Below are 21,554 nucleotides of genomic sequence, written 5' to 3' on the forward strand. Positions count from 1 at the left end.
TTATTTAACACAAGGACCTGTGAATGAAACACATGGATCCAATAAGTCACACTATTCTACATATAATTTCAGACTGGATACTATTATAAAATAAGTCATCTTTTGCTTTAATCTATTGACAGCCAATCTTCTGTCAGAAGTTTTTCCTAAAAGTCACAAGCATCAAGGATCAGATGGAAAGTGTTAACAAAGTGTTTTCTAATAATGCACATTGCTTGAATTTACACCAAACATGGTATTCGTTTTGATTTAAAGATCACGTTCTTCCTGATACTTTTTACTTAACTTAACTTTAGTTAGCGTGTCATTTTGCTGTAAGAGCATAAATAATACCTGCAAAATGATAAAGCTCAAAGTTCACTGCCAGGCAATATATTTTCTTTAACAAAATTCCCATTTTAAAGGGAAAATAAGTAGGATTTTCCCCCATCTAGTGGTGAAATTGTATTTTGCATTTAAACGAATAGTGCTCTCTAGCGCCTCGCTTTTCCAAATGTGTGTTGCAACTACGACAGCAGTTACATACTCGCTGATCTCCTTGTTTGTTTCAGCTGATTCACGTGTTCTAAATGAAAACACGTTGTGACTTCTACAGCGGAATAATAATAATAATAAAAATAGCTGCAAGCAGCATACAAATTTTTTGTGTGGCCTCAGACTCTGCTCATACATCAGCGTATCAAATCTGGTGAAAAAATTCCATTTCGTTGCGGAGTTATAACAATTTAAGTGTACAAAACACAAAATTTAAAGGTACAAATTTTTGGCCATTTCCAATGGAAATTTTAATATAGGGCCAATAGAGTTTTTTTGTTCAGAAGGTAATGCATTGTTCTTCCTATGGCGTTTTCGAGTCGATCAGAATAATGTTAACTGTTATTTTGATACACAGGGCTAACCGTAAGGCAAATCCTGGCATGTTTGGTATTGTTGGACTCGGCAACTATTCAGGACTCCAAGGAAACAAATCCTGTGAAAATACATTGACCGCAGCCAAAGTTATAGGCGTATAAAACATTCATGTGGCCACTAGCTGGCGCTGCAACGAAACTGTGCATGCACCCTCAGTTCCTGACTGCCTCACATGTACCAAGTTTTGTGTCAATACGCATAACTTTGGTGAAGATATAGCCTCCAATCCGTTTTTTGTGCTCTACATAAAATTCGTTGACATGGTACACGGAAATGGATAAGCGAATCGTTATGAATTCCATACATTTTGCCTTGAGTGTCCCTAGATGCTGCATAACGTTTTTCTTGGCAATCAGGCAAAAGCTCTAGGACAAGTTCGCAAAAGTAAGTTTTATGAATAATTAAAAAATAGATAGAGACTCCAAATTTGCTGTGGAGATTTTTTGGACAGTCCTTTATAACCGTGCCAAATTTCATATCTTTACTATGTACGCTGCTATGGGCTGCCATAGACCGCAATGGCGGAAGAAGAATCAGAATATTAAGAAAACTAACGGATACAATAGGGGTCTTCGCCCTTTCTGGGCTTGACCCCTAATAATAACAACAATAATAATAATAATAATAATAATGAAAACAAGAGGGATCTTCAGCCCTTAAGGGATTGACACGTATTTACAAAAGATACAAACATTCAGTGCTTATTGGTGTAAAAGGTCGTAATTATGTATTTTAATGTAAATAATTTAGTTTTAAAATGACTTTATACTTGCCTGTGTCTGGTTGTGTCACTTTCTCTTTATAAGGGGGTCGTGTCCAGGACAGATTAAAATTAGAGATGTGTAATGACATAGCAGACTGCAGCTAAAATTCATCAATACACACATTGATTTATTCACATTTAACACACTTATACTTTTTCTCTTTTAATAACACTTTTTTTTTTATTTAGGACTCTCAAACTCTTTTTAGACTCTAACCTGAGAGAGGATTTTGCCGCTCGAAGCCACTGCATCAACACTGGAGAGAAATTTCAGTTTCAAAATGCTTTTTTTATAATTACCTAAAACACAGAAAACACAAACTCAACAACCACATAAAAACAAAAACACTGATATTCATGTTAAACTTTACAAGAGAGAAAAACAAACAAATGAAAGCAAAAAAATCTGTACAACAAACAAAGCAGACACAAATTAAACAATTATTTACAAATTACAACAAATACAAATATTGCAACACTAAAATAATAATATTTATGGTGTCCCCTAATTAATAGTAATAAATATATTTGTTTTTTATTTATTTTTTTTGGAGCTGAGCTTCTGCCATTGAGAAGAATAAGCTATTATACAAGGGTTAAATTTGGGATTTTGGATCAACCCTGGCACCTAAAATATTCTAAAAAGAGCAGCTGAATTTGCATTAAATGATGCAAATCAATCAGTCTGATACCCTATATGCATTTGTTACACATGTCATCATGCACAACTGATACAATCTTCAGAAAAGGCAGTTATAAGAATAATACAACCTCATTGACTAATTATAAGCATAAGCCATATGTCTCAAGCAGTTGTGATCCAATTTAAAGTTAAAATCACAAAAAATGAGGTTTGTGTCACACTTTTAGTGGTTTTACCAACAACAGCCAGTAGGTGTCAAAGGTTTGCTGCATACTCTTGTCATAAATTAATAAATTACTGTCACTCCATTATTATTACTGCTAAAACGTTTTGAAATGTGAAAACTACATTGTGAGAGCTTTCCAGTGATATATAGTTTATCAAGATTTTTGGGGGTTTAGAGTGGGGGTTAAGTGTTAGAAAAATTTAAAAACAAATTGGGCCTACATGTTGTCAGGAAATGGGGAACACAAAACACGAACCCAAATGCGGACGTATACAAAAAAGGGATTTATTATAAAACAGGGGAAAAAACAGGAAAACAAAACCCACGAGGGGGCAAAACAAGACTGGGAAAACACGACACTAAACTAACACTAAACTTTAACAACACTAACATTAAACTCTTCAACAGATTTAAACAGATCAAGACAAAGAACATCAAAAACTTACAGGAACCGACAAGGCATGAAACAGGGCATGAAACAAGACGAACGTGCACTGGACAACAAACACAAGGACTCTTAAATAGGGAGAAAGTAAATTACATACAGCTGGAAATAATTACAAGTAAGGGATCGGGGAAAAAGTGACGAGACCCGGGAAATGCGTGGTCAGAATAAACCAATACTACAACAACACATTTCCCACATAGAACATATGTACTGTCAGAACCCTGCCATGCTAAACTAGATTAAAATACCAACAGGATCCGGCAGGATTCTGACACATGTGGCCCCGTGACCTTTTAGAAATTGACTCTCACTACGTAATTTCTTTCCCAAAGTGGTGATGAAATATGAAAACTACACTCTAAGAGCTTTCCAAAGATATATAGTTTGACAAGATTTTTTAGGTTTAAAACAGGGTGTTAGTGCTATACTATACATATGGTAAAACAAATTGGGTCCACCTCTGGCCCTGTGACATTTTAGAAACTGATTCTCACTACGTCATAATTTCCCCAAAATGGTGATAAAATATGAAAACTACACTTTCAGAGCTTTCCAATGATAGTTTGTCAAGATATGTTAGGTTTAGATAGGGTATTCGTGTTACAAATATATAATAACAACATGGGCCCACCTGTGGCATTTTAAAAAATGTCTCTCACTATGTAATTTCTTTCCCAAAATCCTGATGACAAATGGAAACTACACCCTTAGAGCTTTCAAACTATATATAGTTTGTCAGGATTGGATAAGGACAGTGACATTTCGCAGGATACAAATGTTTTGTCATAAATGAATCAATTCCTCTCCCTACAGAATTTATTTTATAAAACACTGTTGAAATATCTATTCTAGAGGCTTAGACCTTTCCAACAATATATAGTTTGTAGTGATTTACATCAACAATATTGAAGTAAACTTAGGTGTCCCGTATACGGGACGGCAACGCTTAACGAGCTAAGATGTGATAAGTTGTGTTCGACTTTACGCAAGGATGGGTAGACATTGATAGATGGTGACAAAATGATTGACGCGTCATGCAAATGGTCGCGAATTCCGTTTTTTGTCGCGGGTGCCCCACACTCAAGAGCTATAAGGCTACCTTCCATAGGAATGAATGAAAACACATTATTAACTTCGCATCAGTGCACACGCACCAGCAGCCACACGGTCGCAGAGCAAAGCGAGACCTTCAGCTCAGCCCCGGACGGCCCCAGTCCAATTTAAACCATGATTATACAGATCAATCACCATTTGATGAACTGAATCTGATTAATTAAACTTAAACTTTACTGATATCAACACACATTTACAACAGAGTTTGGTTTGCAAATATATGCACACAATACGTCTATAGAATAAAGACAGGGAGTTTAAAGTGTCACACAAAGCTATTGTTCAAGGTGACGACCTTAAATCATAAATAAAATTTTGAATCATTGAACGTTAGAAAAAGCTTTTAATTTATGGTAAATCTAATTAAAACATTTTGAACTAACTTTAAAAAATTAATTAGAAATTACATTTTCCATAGACCTCCACCTCACACAGAGTGAGATAACCTACACGTCCAGTCATGACCACATTGACATAGCGTCCCTCCATTCCATTACATGAGTAACTGAGAGTATAACCAGTAGAAAAACCAGAAGTGACAGCACATCTAGACAAAGAGAAAATCAATCAATCTCTGGAAGTGTTTCAATCAATCAACATGTATGTGTTAAAGTCACAATATGCAATTTTTGTCCACTAGATGTCACAATTACACAATAACAAAGGCGTAGCTTGAAGAAGTTGTAGGAGCTGTGAAATAATGTGAGTAGGGTGACCAGACGTCTCGAAATCTAAGCTGCTGTGCCGAATCCTGCTCTAATTGTCCGGAAAATTATACTGAAGCAAAATCTTGAGTAGTTATTGTCTGATAAAACATGAGCGAGGAGGTTGTTGAGTCATCCTGCAGCCAGCCCCTGCCAGCTGCTCATTGGCTGCAGCATCTTGTTTGTTTTTTATATACTGTAGGTGCGCATTAAGATATGCACTGATAGAGCACAGGAGTGCTGGCAGCAGTTAAAACCGCCGTGAATATGCTGATGTCGAGCCTCCACAATCTCGGAAGGCTTTAGCTCAAGTGTGAATTTAAAGTTGTATTGTTTCTATTAATTTATCTAATTCATCTATACAATGGGACCTTTTTGTCCCCTTTTTGTTTTATAGAGTAGATAAAGATAGCGAAAATTGCAGCAGCCGCAAGGACAGTTAAAAGTGCAGGCAGTGACAGTCAAGGGGATCGCACACCGGCCGCGCAGCTCAGTGCCGCTCAGCGCCGTTCTAAAAAAATGTAACACATTGTTTTCTATGAGTGTACGCACACCGGCGCCGACAGGTGGCGCCTGTCCGCGCCGCCCAGCTGTGACTCAGGAAGTTGTTCAAATCCCTGTCGCGCCACTCACATATTTTAACATTAAATAACAGCACATGTGTCCCACATCATTAATGATTAACATTGGCTGCTAACGTATATTTTACATTTTGAAGTAGTCGCTATCTGACGAAGCTCGCGCTATTTAATGTGCACTTCCGGTTTACAATACCTCCGAGTTCTCCTAGGCGCGACGCGACGTGGCGCTGCGCGGCCGGTGTGAGATCCCCTTTAGTCGCATAAAATACTTCTATACGTATTATATAAATGTATATGCATATGTACTTATATTAATATGATTGGTTCCGTTTGAAATTCATTATCTTTTATTATAAAAAAAAATTTAACTATTATTTGATGATACGCATCCCCTGTAACGTCTGCCCCCCGTCCCGAATTTCAGCCAATCTCATCTGGTCACCCTAAATTATATTTATGAATGACGTAATGAAATGTTTTATAACCGTTTGATAGAAACAATAACATGTTAGATGTTACAATCTTCCTTTGCACACAGCGTTGAGCAGATTGATCAGCGTATGACATCAAAGTATGATGAGAACGACTCGACAGCATCCTCACGATGATGTCACATGCTGATCGTTCTGTGCAGTGCCACATGAAGTCAAACACACATACACACTTTGTGCAATTAAAATGAATGTATGAATAACTCTACCTGGGATTGTTGTTTCCATTGTTTTCCAGTGAGTTTCCAATCCGAATCTCTGCTCCATTAGTTTGATCAGGACAACAGTCTGTTCTAGCAGTGATGATTATTGTGTCAATCTCATATCTATACTTTAGATCCAACCTCCACCATGGAGTATTTTGATTTCCGCTAGCGAAGCAAAAGGAACCAGGTGATCCATATTTTATACCATCTATGGCTTTTTCAGGTATCCAGGTGTATTGATTTAATGAAGGTGTAACTGTTCCTCTACGTGCTACATTTTCTAAAAACAGATTTTTAAGACAGTGGATGAGTCAGTTCGTATATAAATGTGGGTCATAAATTTACAAACGCCTTACAGAACTAAATGTTTTGTAAATTAAAAAAATACACTCTTTAAACAGTTGTGTTAAAACAACATACTTCAGGTTTAGTTAAGGACAAAATAACTACAGCTACATCTAAAGCTATGGTCTAGGATTTCAAAGATTGTTCATTATTAATAAACTCGTTTAGATGCTGGTTATGGTTCTACAGTAACATCCTAACAATATGAAGAGAAAAAAGAATTTAAAAAATCCATTCAGTCTATTGGGTGTATGGTAGCAGATAAGTTGACCAATGTAAACTGTCCGGCCGGAAAGCTTACTTTGGTTAACTGCTCTCATCCAATCAATGCTACATTTGAAAATCCACCTCGTGCTCGCGTCTCCACCCCATCGCACACCACCCCGCCCCTCTCCTGCCTGCGACATGAAATTTGTGTCAGTGTATGGTAGCTAGCGAAGCAGCAACATCTCACTAATGGAAAAAAAAAACTAAACGACAGCAGCAAGCAGCCCCTGCTTGTCCCTACAGTAAAGGTTGGAAGAACAACCCCGCGCGGATTACCCTCAGAAGACCTTTATTTATCATCCTGGAGCCGTTTGGATTTATTTTGTGAAGGATAGACACACTTTTTTTTGGACTTAAAAGTCGTGGACCCCGTAACTTCCCATTAAATTAACTGAAAGATCTAAAACATTTTCTAAAATATCCGAAAATGTGTTTGTCTTAAAAACGATGGACATATGCAACTCGGACAGCTTGGGGGTGAGTAAATCATGGGTTTAATTTCGTTTTGGGCAGAACTATCCCTTTAACGTAGACTCAAATCCTTTTTAACCTTTTAAGAGGTAATTTTATTTGTCACTAAATTTCTTCATCTCGCTCAAATGCTGAGACCTACACGTGTGGCTCATTGCTCATCTGTGGTCTGTAAAAACATTATTTAGACAGAGAGTTCTCACGCATGGCGATTGAGGCCCTGATCGTGACAGTAACTTTCAGTGCAGACAAAACATTGGGAATAATTTCAAGAACTTTGTGTTGTTCAAATGTAGTGGCTTTATGTAACTGGCTGAATATATTAGCATTGCATTATGGGTTAGAATTTAATATTTTTTCCGGGATTCATTGTATAACCAAATTATTTTGCAACACATATTCTTTACATTTATTAACTTCATTTTTATTTCGAGAAGTTAGGGGGCACAGTGACTCAAGTGGTCAGGCCACACCCCTAGGGCCCACTCGTGGCACTGACACAGGTAAGGAAGGAAATAAAGTTGAGTTTGGGTAAGCAGTTTAAAGAACTTAGGAAAAATAGCTCACCCCCATGTCTCTAAGATGATATGGTGCTGAGACATGAAAGAATTTATCCATGATGAGTTATGATTTAAGATGTAAGTTTGCAGTAGTTTTAAGCAAAAATGAAAAATCATATCCAAGACCACTAGTTGGCACTGTGATGAAATGGGATGCAACCCCAGGTCATGACTATGATTACATGTAGCAAGTTTTATAAAGATGCATACAGCTGTATGACCATATGAGTTGCTTGCCATCAAAGGTTTTATTCACATATAAGGCCAACTAGTGGCACAGGCACATAATTTTTGTGTGGCCTCAGACTCTGCCCATACATCAGCGTGTCAAATCTGGTAAAAAAAATCATTTTGTTGAGGAGTTATAACCATATGTGAGGGTCACGAGGGTCATATTCTCGCAGTGAGAACATGCACCCTCCACGGAATGCTGCCTCCGTATGCCCAAACATGAAAGACAGAGATTGTGACCATATCTTATGACACATATATTTGCCACATTCAGAATGGCATGGACGACGAAATTACATCTTCAAAAAGACTCGAGAGAAAAGCTGTCTTCAAAAAGACACAAATTCAACTTTTGCTGTTCTTTAAGGGAAATCACTCTTTAATGCTGTGCTGAGCTCATGAGGCACACAGGGGAGTGCCAACCAACACACTAAAACTCAAGTTCAAAACAAGAGAAATAAAAGATGTGGAAATCCACGAGCCTCCACTGTGGTGCTGTACCCAACCAAATTCAAGCAAGTGCCGTTTCGAAGTAAAAAAAAGCTGATTTGGTATCGCACCAGCCTCTCATTTTATACTTGCGATGCGCCAGCAGATGCAAATACCTTCATGCCAAGCTTATTGGTGTTTTAGTAGCTTCTTGAAGTAGATTGCTCCGGCGAAGCGCGTTTCCAATTTGTTATTCACATTGTGACGTCGTAGTGACAGACTGAAAGGGAACTAACCATTACAATAGGAGTCAAGCCCCAAAGGGAGTAATGAAGTATCACAACTCACCTGTTTTATAGACCTCAACCTCACAGAGAGAAAGATAATTTGTACGTCCAGTCATGACCAGATTTATATAACGTCCCACCATTACACCACATGAGTAACTGATAGTTTGACCAAGTTGAAAACCTGAAGTTACAGCACATCTAGAATGAGAGATAATCAGTTAATCTCTAGAAGTGTTTAAAACTATATCTATAAACTGATGTCATGAATAACTTTACATGGGATTGTTGTTTCCATTGTTTTCAGTGGAGTTTCCGATACGAATCTCTACTCCATTGGTTTGATCAAGACAACAGTCGGATCTAGCAGTGATGATGACTGTACTAATCTCATAATAATCCAAGAGATCCAACATCCACCATGGACTTAACTGATATCCAGTAATGGAGCAGGATGCAGCTGAACCGGGTCCATATCTTTTACCATCTATGGCGTTTTGAGCTATATACGAGTAATATGTGGAGGACTGTGTCACTGTTCCTCTACGTGCTAAATTCTCTAGATAATAAATAATCAAAGACATTTGAACAGTCAGTGTGACGATATAAACACATCTGTGATAATCTGAATCTCATCAACCCTCATTTTCAGTCAGAAGTGACCTACAATACACTTCTCAACAGATACTCTCATATTTACATTTAAATATACATTATGTCACAAAAGTGAGAACACCCATCAAATTGCATCTATTATTTTAGTATACCTTCTCAAAGGACAATAAAATATATCCAAAATAAATTTCTATAGTAGAGTAGTCAATGTGCTAATTGTATAGCCATATAGATTTATTCTCTTCTGAAAATAACTTAACATACAGCCATTAATGTCAAAAAAGGTGGCAACAAAGTGAGTACACAAAGTGAGTACACCGTAAATGAAAATAGATGTACAATATATGATTTAACCATGCAAAGCCACATGTCCTGTTCATCATCTTCATGTTTTTGCCTGCTTGACAGGGCCATAATAATGTGTGTATATTGTATTAGAGCAGGTTACATTTGTTGCTTTGTGTATAATTCTGTCATACTGACCACTGAATGTTAAACATGAAACCTCATTGTATCCATCTGATACCTTATATCCAATTTACAATCTATGTTTAATATCAACTTATTATAAAAAGTATGAAGTTCCACTTAAAATCTCAAAACATTCTTAAATAATTCATTCAAATAGAAATCAATGTTTAGCAAACATACTGATGTCAATAACAACTAAGAATTTTCTTCACCCGAACACCAAAACATAATGATCGGAAATGATGCTGTAATCTAACCAAGAACATTAACAACTTTACATTTGTGTGAAATATCATAAACGTGTTACCTTCTAAACTATCTGGAATGGAAACGAGAACTGTTGAAAAAATAAAGTGTTAAATTAAGTTTATACAGAATTGTTAAGTCTGTCATTATTAACTTTTAAAAAGCAGTAATAAAGTTTTGAATGAAGAAAGACAGCATCTATAATATTAAGATCTTGTGTTTTATCATTATGATGTGTGTCAGCTGCTGTACTCACCACAAAATAAAATCAGATGAATGAGTTTCTCCATCACTAAGTCTAAGTCGATAAAGATAATTAAACAGATGACAGAGATAGAGATTATCTTTATTTTATAGGTTATTATGATGATAACAGACCTGTGTGGAGTTAGATATGAAGATTTCACTCAGTCTCTCTCTTTACTCTCTTCTTTACTCTTCAATCAATCCAATCCATTACTTTGTTCTCCTCCCTCCTCACAAATTCACTGATAGTTTCACGAGTTCAGTTCACATCATTTGACCTCCAGAAAAACATCATCTCTTATTTTAAGTCTGATTTACAAAACAAATCAGGTACACATGCAAAACTGAACATTTAAATAAGGACTTTACCTGTTTAAGTACCAGACCCAATTTCTATACGTGATGTGATGGAGAAGATCATCAGGTGTCTGAATGGTTGTTTATTCATGTCAAAATTACAAAACAACCTACAAACATACATAAACTTAAATCACCTGGTTGAACAATTCACTGTGTAGAAACTGATTATTCAGTACAAGAGTAATATAACTAATAAATGTAAGTACATTAAGGGAGCTGATCGATTTCTCGCAGCAGCACACATTGACACTCGTGTGAGAGTCAGTGTAAATACTGAATCAGGTAAAGTTCATCAGCCTTGTTTAATCTGTGGGGCATTGAAGACACTTCTCCATATGAGACGAAAACACAGCTGATTTTGACTGAGGAAAATGAACTCTGGAGAAAAACAAAAATGTTAAAGTTTTAGTAAGTAAATTAAATAAGACAGTCGGAGGAAATACTTTGAATAAAAAAGAGGTTGATACTTTTGGCCTCACTGCAGTAAGTGGTTTCTGTGATTCAAATCTAAGACATGCAAACCATGTGGAAAAGATAACAGCTGTCACCACTCAAACATCTTCTATAAACTTTGTGGAAATTTCCTCTAAAGCCAATCGACCGTACACTGTAAAAACAGATTAAAGAATAGTCAGGATGGCAAAGATTCAGCCTTTATCACCTCTAGAAAGATCAAAGATGATCTAAACTGATCTGTAAGTACTGAGACAGTCAGAAGACGTCTGATCGAAGCTAAGCTGTTTGCATGAAGCCCACGTAAAGCACCAATGAAAAAAGGCATGAGTAGAATTACATCAACTGGCCCAAAGAAAAATGGAGTAATGAGAATAAAATTTATATTTTGGGGTCTTCTTGTTATCGACAGAACATCAGGTGACCCCAAGTATTGAATTTTAGTCCCAGTACACAGTAAAGACAGTTAAACATGGTGGTGCAAAAATAATGGACTATGGATGTTTTTCATACTACAGTGTGGGGCCTATTTATCACATACAAGGAAACCTGGATCAATTAGAATACACCAGAAAACTTGCAGGAGAAGAAATGCCCCTAAAATGGGCATATTAACAAGACAACAATCCCAAACACAAAATCTTGTTTCAAGACAAAAAGGATTGCGGTTATGGAGTGGCCAGCTCAATCCCCTGACCTCTACCCCATTGAAAACTTGTGGGGTGACATAAAATATGCAGTTTCTGAAGCAAAACCTACAAATGGACAGGAAGTGTGTATCCTGGGCTTAACTATCTGTTTCTGGGTGCCATGTTGGTTGACTTGATGATTTGACACTGATGTGCAGCATTTATCAACAACAGTGCTTATGCAACTAAATAGTAGTCATTTGATAGATTAAAGTGAAGTTAAATCTTTTAGACATTTCTTCAGTTTGAAGTGTTTACAGAGAAAAATGTTGACACTGCTATTTTTTAACAGCTTAATATTTGTTTCCTTTGCTTCTATTTGAAATAACTTGATAATTGTGTTAATGCTTTGATTTGGATTTGAATGTGTAATGTACATTTGAAATAAGGAAATAAACTATTTATAACATTATTCACTTTTATTAGTACACTGCTATTTTTGAACACCCACTGTAAAAAAAAAGGCGTGTTTTATCAGGGTTTTGTCACATAAGGATTACTCAGATCTTAAATCTTTGTGGGTCAGGACACAAAACTTCTGAACCAGGATGTGAGTACAACACTGAGTTCTCATCACATTTTCTTGTGCTTGAATATTTAAATTGGCAAAGCTTGAGAACATATGCAAATGATAAACTTTCATGAAAATGTAGCTGCGGTTCTGTCAACTGTATGGAGCTTCGTTCACGCTGGTCACAGGCCATCGCACATAGTTTTTTTTTTTTTTAATACTGTGGGATATTTTTGTTCTCACCGTTTCTGTGATTGTCATGTTAAATAATAAGGTCTACACACACATAGCACTCCCTAGTCTTGAGTCTAGTGTTATATAGATGGTTTTATTAGAAGCACAAGTGGGGATTAGACAGTCGTGTGAGAACTGACATTTGCGAGCGGAGCTTTTCACCCAAAGTTAATCTTTTTCAACTTTTGGTGCTTCATTTCAAAAGACCAAAATGAAAACATGCATAATACTGACATAAATTTGTAACTCTTTAACATATCTAACAACATTATGTTCTGAATGTCCCTTTTAAAATAGAAGTCCCCAATGCAATGTTACTCATTAACACAAACCTTTGCTCTCATGACAAATGAAGACAACAAATGTTAAATAAAGCACTAAACGGTGGCTGCGTCCTGAACTGCATACTTCCCTACTATATAGTAGGCAAAAAGCAGTAGGTGAGCGATTAGTATGCTATTATGGTAAATATACTGTATATCAAAGTAACACAACAAAACAATATAGATTTTAGTGTTACACTTGTTTTTAGTAAATATTCATGACTATGACCTTGTTTATATGTAACTGCAAACATATTTTGTCATTTATCTTTGCAAAAAAATTAAATTTTCATTTTAAATTTCAGTTTCATCAAATGTTTCAAAAGCAACTCGACACTACAAACTTGAATTGTTAAGAATTCCTTTTTTTTAACATTATGAACTCATGTCATTTAACCCATATTTTATTTTGAAAAAAAAAAACTGAGAAATTAAACTTCAGGATGGGTAAGAGCACTAAATAACCTGTAGAATCTATTCAAAGGCTACAGCAGGGGTGGGGATGGCCTCTGGCGTTCAAGCCCCGAATGTTTTGTCAAAAGCCCCAAATCTTTTCAGATCTGGAAAATGAATTCATCCAGTATGCTAGGTGGCGGCTTTCAGAAACCCCATTCACACAGACCGTTGGTCCTATAAAATACCCATAAAATTGCCAGACAAGCGTCTGTGTGAACACAAACTCGTCCCGTTAATCTTCTGGGATCGTTGCCGGAAAGAGGACCTAGTCAGATACGTGGGTAACCCTCTGTGTGAACAAGAAGCCGGACAAATATCGTAATGGGCGTGTCATCACAACACAAGTTAGGTTCAGCTCCTTACAACGAGAGATAACATGCATATAAACATTCACCACGAGAAATGTTGCAAACTAGATTGAAGCAGTTATTAGGAAATGATAAATGAGACGCATAAACAATGACGCACGTGCCGTAGTGAGGACGCGCGTGTCATGGCAACATTAAGTTGATTCAACTCTTTAAAATGAGGGATTTACAACATTTATGGCGAGAAATGTCAGCAAACTGGACTGAAGCAGATATCAGGTAAGTTAGCTCGTTACTTATTGCGTTGAAACGGAGATCATTCAGCAGCATAAAAGAACATCGCGTCATGTGCTCATTTGAGCTATAATAAACAAAAATATCCGCGCGTCATCCCAACAAGATATATTGTTCAGCTCCTCAAAATGCGGGTCTTAAATGCATATAAACAATCACGATGAGAAATATCTGAAAACTGTATTAAAGCAGAGATCAGGGAGCTCGTCAAATATCCACTCTGAAGCTGAGATCATTCACCAGAATAGAACTGTGCATTCACGCGGTCCTTTGTAGTCTTATTATAAACAAAAATGCACGCGAGTGGTTTCTGGAGAGAGAAATAAGAAATAATATGCAAACTTCAGACGCTGCATAGAAGAGAGGGCGGGACTTTCAACAGGTCACGTCTCTTTCCGGGACCATCAGATGCCGTGTAATCTTGGCAGTGTGAATGAACAAAAACTCAAACTATTCCGGAAAAATCCAGGATGCCTGTCCCGTGTATTTTACAGAATGTCTGTGTGAAAAGGGCTAGATTTAACTCTCCAGTCCCACACACTCCATTGAAAACGAATGAGAGATTGAAGGCAAATGAATATGCTGAATCTACCCACAGTAAACACATTTTTAAAGTATTTATTATTACAGTGCCTTTGATACTATTGTAAAAGTGTTATGTGATGTAAATACTGTTAAATAGCGCCAACTAATATATTATCTGCATGGCTAATGGCTACTTTTGCCAAATGCATATAAAGGAAAAAACATTTTTATCTTTTCCTAATTTGACCTTTTATTATATTCTGTGCTGTATGTACATTTACACATTTTTGTCAGTGTTTTAAGATTACATAAAGGTTACATTTTAACATTTCATACAGTCAGCATGTGACAGTGAGGCATGTGATCCTTCAGATCGTGCGTCACAGAAAGATTTAACATCATGTTCATTATATTGTTGATAAATAAATTAAAATGATATACTACACAAAAAGGGCACAAAAACCAAGCATAGGTTTATTTATAACTCAATATGTGTCCCATCCATAGGTCAGGCAAAATAAAAATGACCCCATGATTTACAAACCCTTAAGCCATCAGAGTTACAAATGTCATTTTTTTTTTTAATTTGAACACATACAGTATTCTGATATTTTTTTAAATGTCCCAGCTCTTCCAATCTTTACAATGGATTCATATATAGGGTCCAGCTCCTTCAACTCCAAAGAATGTGTATTCATCCTTTCGCAAAAGTGATTTACACGGCACCAGGGGGATAAATAAAGGCCTTCTAAGATAAATCTGTGTGATTTTGTAAGATAAATATTCATGAAACTTTACAAACGCATTCAGGAGAGAGTATCAGCATTGTGTATGCACTTTTCATAGTGATTTATGGGCTGATTTGCTCCCTGCTCTGTGCCTTCAGCATTCATCAAACGTCAGTGTTACAGAAAGTCAGTCTTTATCAGATTGATTATTTAACACAAGGACCTGTGAATGAAACACATGGATTCAATAAATCACTGTATTTTATAGATCATTTCATACTGGATACAATTATGAGAATAAGTTATAAAATCAGTATAGCTTTAATCTATAGACAACCAATCAACACACAAGTCAGAAGTTTCTTCCAAAATGTCACAAACATCCAATCTCAGCTGCAAAACGTCCTCACATGATGCTTCAAAGACACAGAGTGTTTTCTAATAACCCACATTGCTCGGCTTGGAACTTCTTTTGATTTATTGTCATTAGGCCGTCATCCATGACATCATCCATCCATTTATTGTAAATTACGATTAATCTAAAATATTTATTAAGGCATTCAGCATATGCCTTTTATCTTTTCCTGCTAAAATTAAATTTTCCACTGGCTTTGTGAATGACTATTTGACTTACAAGTGGATAACCTGCCAAATCTCCAAATCTTGTGTAAACACAAAGGATCAAGCCCACCGATGATGCAAAGAAAAATATATGTGGACAACTCTCTTTTGAAAAGCTGTTTAAAAAGTAAAAGCATAAAACATAATACATTTTTTTTACTCTTTACAAATAGATGGCACCGTCACCAAATGAATAGCAAACAAGTCATGCCCATAATGACACACACTAAGTTTTGTGTCAATACACAGAAGTTTTGCAAAGATACAGCCACATTTGCCTTGTCGTCAGATTTGTTGATGTGGTTTACGAAAACGATTTGATCAATTTAGACATATATTTTTTATCAGGAGCGTCTAAAGATGCTATACCCCAAATTTTTTACGAAAAAAATCTGACAAGCAGGAGTTTGAAAAGTAGTTATTTTTTTTTCAGAAAATTCAAAATGGCAGGAGTTCTAATAGACATTAGTCTGTCACCTATTGGTCATTAATGATTATTTATGCTCCGTTAATATGAGTGATACGTTTTCAACTGCCAAAGTTTTGTTTTAGTTCGTTTTGCAGGTCCACATTATAGTTGTAGTTTAGTTTTAGTTTTTTTTTTTCAGTTAAAGAAATTTTTTTTCACTAATAGTTTAGGTTTTCGTGATAATTTTTGTTTACGACAATAGCCTTGGTTTGAGAAAAAGACTCCAAATTTGCTTTGGGAACAGTTGAGAGGGTCTTTTCATATTTCATATGTACAGTTGCCATTGACTTGCACAGCGGAAGAAAAATAATAAAAAATAAAACAAGAGGGATCGTCAGCCATTCAGGGATTCACCCGAAATTACAAAAGATTCAAACATTAAGTGATGCTCAGGAAAGCAAAATTATTAAACATTAAAAGCTGATCAGTGTAAAATGTCATTATTTTGCATTCTGAGTAATGTTAATAATTTAAAGTAAATAGTTTTAAAATGACTTTATACTTGCCTGTGTTCTGTTGTTTCACCTTCACTTTAAAAGGGCGTTGTGTCCAGGACAGGTTAAAATCAGAGATGTATAATGACAGAGCAGACTGCAGCTGAAATTCATCAAAACACACATTGATTTATTCACATGTAACACCCTTATAGTACCACTTCTCTCTTTTATTTATTTTTGTCTTGTTTTATAAGGCTCTTGCAATCTTTTTCTAACCTGAGAGAGGATTTCACCGCTAAGAGCCGCTGCATCAACACGGGAGAGAAATTTCAGTCTCAAAATAAAAATTTTTGGACGACCTAAAACACAGAAAATGTCTTGGTTACTGATGTAATCCTCATTCCCTGAAGGAAGGTTACGGAGGTGTCACGTTGGTGAACGACAATTGGGAACTCGCTTAGAGAGACCTATCTGCTTCGTGTGTCTAAAAAAACGTACATGTATATATACTGTATATCAGTGGCGAACCGTGAGTACTTCAGCTGGGCCTTCAAAATATGCAATGAAGTGCAAATGCCTCTCCATGCGCAATTACGCATGGCGCAATAAATGAAAGTCACAAATTTAATGGATAGGTTCTTACTACACCGCCTTAATTCTTAAAAACAGGAAAATGGAGACAAGTGAGCATGGGGGAAAAACCACCAAAATAAATTGAGAGTAGTTTGTTTTTCATAAATTTTAAAATTCAGAATATAATACTAGGCTATTCGTATTTCGTTAAATCATACAGTGAACATGTAAAAATTCTGAGCACGCAAAGTTAAATTACAGAATAGGCATCGTTTGCCTCTAAATGCAGTTTTAAAGTTTAAAATTACTTTAATCTAACTGATAAACACAAATACAGACTCTGCTGCTCTGTAAATTTGCATTTAATTTTTGTTTTTTGTAAATATATATTTAGCTGTAGGATAGCTTGTTAGTCTTTTTTCATAAGGGGAAATATAGCACCCTGCGTTCTCAGTGCACCTCCTTGTGGCTTATAACTGTTATATTTTGCGGGCTCGCAAAATCCCTAGCCCGAGCCCCGGTGAATGTTTTTGCATTCTCTGAGATTTAGTTAGGTCATTATATTGTATGTAATTCGGCGTCGCCTGCAGTCATTACTATCCTCAAGTAAAACTGTCAGGAAGTGAAAGTATAATTAAACCCATTATTTTTCTCGTGTTCACGTCTGATATGCGCAGCACAGCTGCACGCGCATCTCTCGGCTGTGCTCTTCACGAGTACCCGCTTAAGTAATTTCGTTTTTACCTCAGCCCTATCAAACTAGCCACAACGTCAATCACGTTTTCTGCCATTTACCTCAACCACTCTCACCGCAGAGATTCGGGCCATTAGACGGTCTATGATTAGGACTTCTTCTTCCAGTGGCGGTTCTAGACAAATTTCACTAGGGGGGCCAAGGAGGGGCCAGTGTTTTACCAGAGGGGCACACAAAAAATGGCAAGAAATTATATTTAAAGATAATAGGGGTGGTTACAGGAATTAGTTTAAGACAGGACTAGGCCTTATAGTTTAATTAGGAAATATAACTAGTTATAACAAACATGCCTTACTAAATACATTACTTGTGTGCATTTTGAAGCAAAACAAAGGGCACTGGTGTATTTTAAGATATGGCATTGCAAGTTTATTTCAGTTTGGACAGTTCTTACATTTATTTTAGTCTAGGACTAGTCTAATCACTTTCCGGGAAACTGCCCCGTAAACTTTATTTTACTTTACAATCATATTAATATTTATTTAATACAAGAGTGAGTGCAGGTGCAAAAGGGGAGCTTGGCTCTTTTCTAAAGCCCCCGAACCGAAAATCATGCGAGCCAACTCAATAAACTTTATGAAATGGAAACTTTTATAAAGACAAACGTTTGTTTTAGTTTACATATAAAGACACATTGCTAGACAGTTAGGGGCCACAATCTAATCAGTATTTAAAATAATATTTATTTTAAATTGTAAACATTTTTATATGTAACATTTAATTAAATTCCTCCAATTGTATGCACGTATATGTAAGAGCATAATTACAGCGCTTTTTACAATGTGTAAACTTTAAAAAGTTAGCGAGACGTTGGTTTTGCCAGTTGTTGATGAGTAACAGCTGTGAATGATCACCGCGCTTAAGCAGCCACGTCACAGGAGAAAAAGTGAACAGTGTCCCAATGTCAAGTCAGCTAGAGTCCTTACCAGTGCCAAAACCTGCATACACATTCACAACATCGGGAGATTGGGGACAAATTCGCCGAGCATCACCCGCAGCAGGCTACAGTGATTGGGAGCGCCGCTCTAATTTGCCCGTGTAGACGTTGCGTCGCTGCGTCGCATTAGTTCCGCTTTTGGCGCTCGCGTGTAAAATCTAAATAAATGTATACTTTTTTATTTGGTCAGCTCGGGGTGGCCACAGGGGTGGCCAGGGACATGTCTACAGAGGCACGGGCCACCCTTGGCCTCCGTGTAGAACCGCCACTGTCTTCTTCTTTGGTGTTTTACGGCAGCTCGCATCCAGCTTGTTGCATGATTAGGACTTCATGAAGGCTTACAATGCTTTGTTTTTTACCCGCCCACTTGAAATCAAAGCGTGATTGGTCGATTTGCCCGTCACTCTCCACACCAAAACACATAGCTTGGCCTTCCTTGGGATTCTTGAAGTCCTAACCAATGAATGAGCCAGTTTACCGGGCCTTAATAGAGACAGACGATTCTGATTGGATATGAACCTGACAGTAAGCTTAACGTTAGAACATAGATGAGAGAAAATATATTACATGTATTAAATTAAATTAAATATAAATTTAAACATGTAAAAACATATTTTTATTGAATACTTTATTATTTATTAGTATTATTATAAAAAATATTTTTATTAATTTTTTTAGGCCTTCTCTGAAGGCGTAGAAGGCCCTGAAGGTTCCCCACTGGTGTATATATTATATAGATATTTTTTGTCAGCTGAGCTTCTGCTATTGAGATTAATGATCTATTAAACTGAATCTGATTAATTTAACTTAAAGACGTGTCAAATCATAAATCAAACATTTTTAATTATTAAAAGCTAGAAAAAAGCATTTAATTTATGTAAAATTCAGAATATCTAATAAAAAACACTTCCAACTAACTTTAAAGAATTATTTATCAGAAATTACGTTTTCCATAGACCTCCACCTCACACAAGGTGAGATGACCTACACGTCCCGGTGCAATCATATTCAAATAACGTCCTTCCATTCCATTACATGAGTAACTGAGAGTATAACCAGTAGAAAAACCAGAAGTGACAGCACATCTAGACAAAGAGAAAATCAATCAATTTCTGGAAATGATCAAATCAGTCAATGTATATGTGTTAAAATCACAACATGCAATTTTTGGCTGCTAGATAATACAGTTACAATAACAAAAGCATAGCTTGGAGTAGTTGTTGTCCTCACCTCTAGTGCAGATGTAAATCAATCCAATGGGATTCACAAATCATATTTATGGATGACGTAATGAAATATGTTTTTAACTGGCAGTTTTTGTAGCCTGTCTGTAGTGTTGAACACTCTCTTTCCAAGCTGCACGCCATACCTCTAACTTTGTGCTTCGGTAGTTTCGTTCCATTTTTCAAGCTACTTTTTTAAGGGCTGCAGTATGATGGTCATACCATGGAGCTGGCGTTTTTTCTTTGATTATTTTTTTTTCGAATGGGAGCAACGGCATCCAGCGTGCTAGATTAAACGTAGTTCAAGTTTGCTATTATAATATCCAGATCTTCACGGTTATCTGCTACATGTTTCATTTGGGACAGGTCTGGAAGAGTGCTAATAAAGCTATCTTTAGTGGTGGAAATTATTGTTCTGGCTAATCTGTAGCATGTTGTAGATTGAGCGGTCCTATCTAGAAGTATCGTGTATGACACAAGGCAATGGTCTGAAACTGCATCACTCTGGGGTGATATTTCAATGTCATTAATATTGAGTCTGAGTGACAGAATTAAGTCTAATGTGTGCTTACGAGTATGCGTGGGCCCTGACACGTTTTGTTTAATACCGAGAGAATTTAGAATATCCATAAACCCTTGTCCTAATGCATCTTTTGGGTTATCCATGTGGATATTAAAATCACCAATGATGAAAACTTTATCTACGGTGACTGTAAGGTCAGACAGGAAATCTGCTATTTCTTTAAGAAAATCTGTGTGGTGGCCCGGAGGCCTATATATGGTAGCTAAAATGAAAGTAAGCTAAAATATTTTGTTGTATATTGTAGCTACACCACCCCCTCTCCCCTTTAATCGAGGTACGTGTTTATAATAATAGTCTTGTGGGGTGGATTCGTTTAAACCAATGTAATCATCTGCTTTAAGCCAGGTTTTCTAAAGTAACATAACGGTTATAAAACATCAAGCCAACAGAATGGTTTGATAGAAACAATAACATTTTAGACACTACAATCAGGGGAGGGGCGGAAATTTCATCTAAATGTTGGGGGGGGGCAATAAACATAACATTTTTCAAGAAACATTTTTGAAGGGGACACCAATAATACAAGGCAAAATTGTAATTGCGAGGAAATGTGTACAGACAGAAAACGTTTCTCTTTCTCTATGAACGGACACAAATTTAATTTTAATACACTGCAGAGGTGGAAAGATAATAAAATATTCTACTTAAGTAAAAGTAAAGTTACTTTAATAATAAAGTTACTGGTCTAAAAATCTACTCAAGTAAAAGTAAAAAAGTAAGTAATTTTAAGTTTAATCAGAGTAAAAGTTACTTTTTTTACAGCGGGGAGAGGTTTCTAGTATAGTTCAAAAAGTTTGAAATATACATCTCAAACTAGTTGT

General features: G+C 36.4%; 1 protein-coding gene across 1 annotated transcript; it reads right to left on the minus strand.

The window, feature by feature from the left end:
* Positions 1-19,933, minus strand: LOC129439160 (uncharacterized). Its single transcript, XM_055197933.2, has 10 exons — positions 19,873-19,933; positions 16,940-16,968; positions 16,733-16,823; positions 8,957-9,236; positions 8,739-8,878; positions 6,091-6,367; positions 4,513-4,652; positions 1,893-1,975; positions 1,686-1,776; positions 1-17 (listed from the first exon to the last, which is right to left on the minus strand). Exons 1-10 carry the CDS (start codon positions 19,931-19,933, stop codon positions 1-3), a joined length of 1,209 nt encoding a protein of 402 aa, XP_055053908.2.
* Positions 19,934-21,554: the final 1,621 nt, after the last annotated feature.

The sequence above is a fragment of the Misgurnus anguillicaudatus genome, chromosome 21 (genome assembly GCF_027580225.2).
Source record: "Misgurnus anguillicaudatus chromosome 21, ASM2758022v2, whole genome shotgun sequence".
Taxonomy (NCBI): Eukaryota; Metazoa; Chordata; class Actinopteri; order Cypriniformes; family Cobitidae; genus Misgurnus; species Misgurnus anguillicaudatus.

Excerpts from the sequence above, each read along its gene's own strand:
- LOC129439160 (XM_055197933.2), bottom strand. The coding sequence starts at position 19,933 with ATGATTGCACCGGGACGTGTAGGTCATCTCACCTTGTGTGAGGTGGAG. Across the intron at positions 8,879-8,956 it reads AATGGAAACAACAATCCCAT|ATGTGCTGTAACTTCAGGTT; the intron begins GTAAAGTTATTC and ends CTCTCATTCTAG. Across the intron at positions 1,976-4,512 it reads GGTGGAGGTCTATGGAAAAT|GTAATTATAAAAAAAGCATT; the intron begins GTAATTTCTAAT and ends TCTGTGTTTTAG.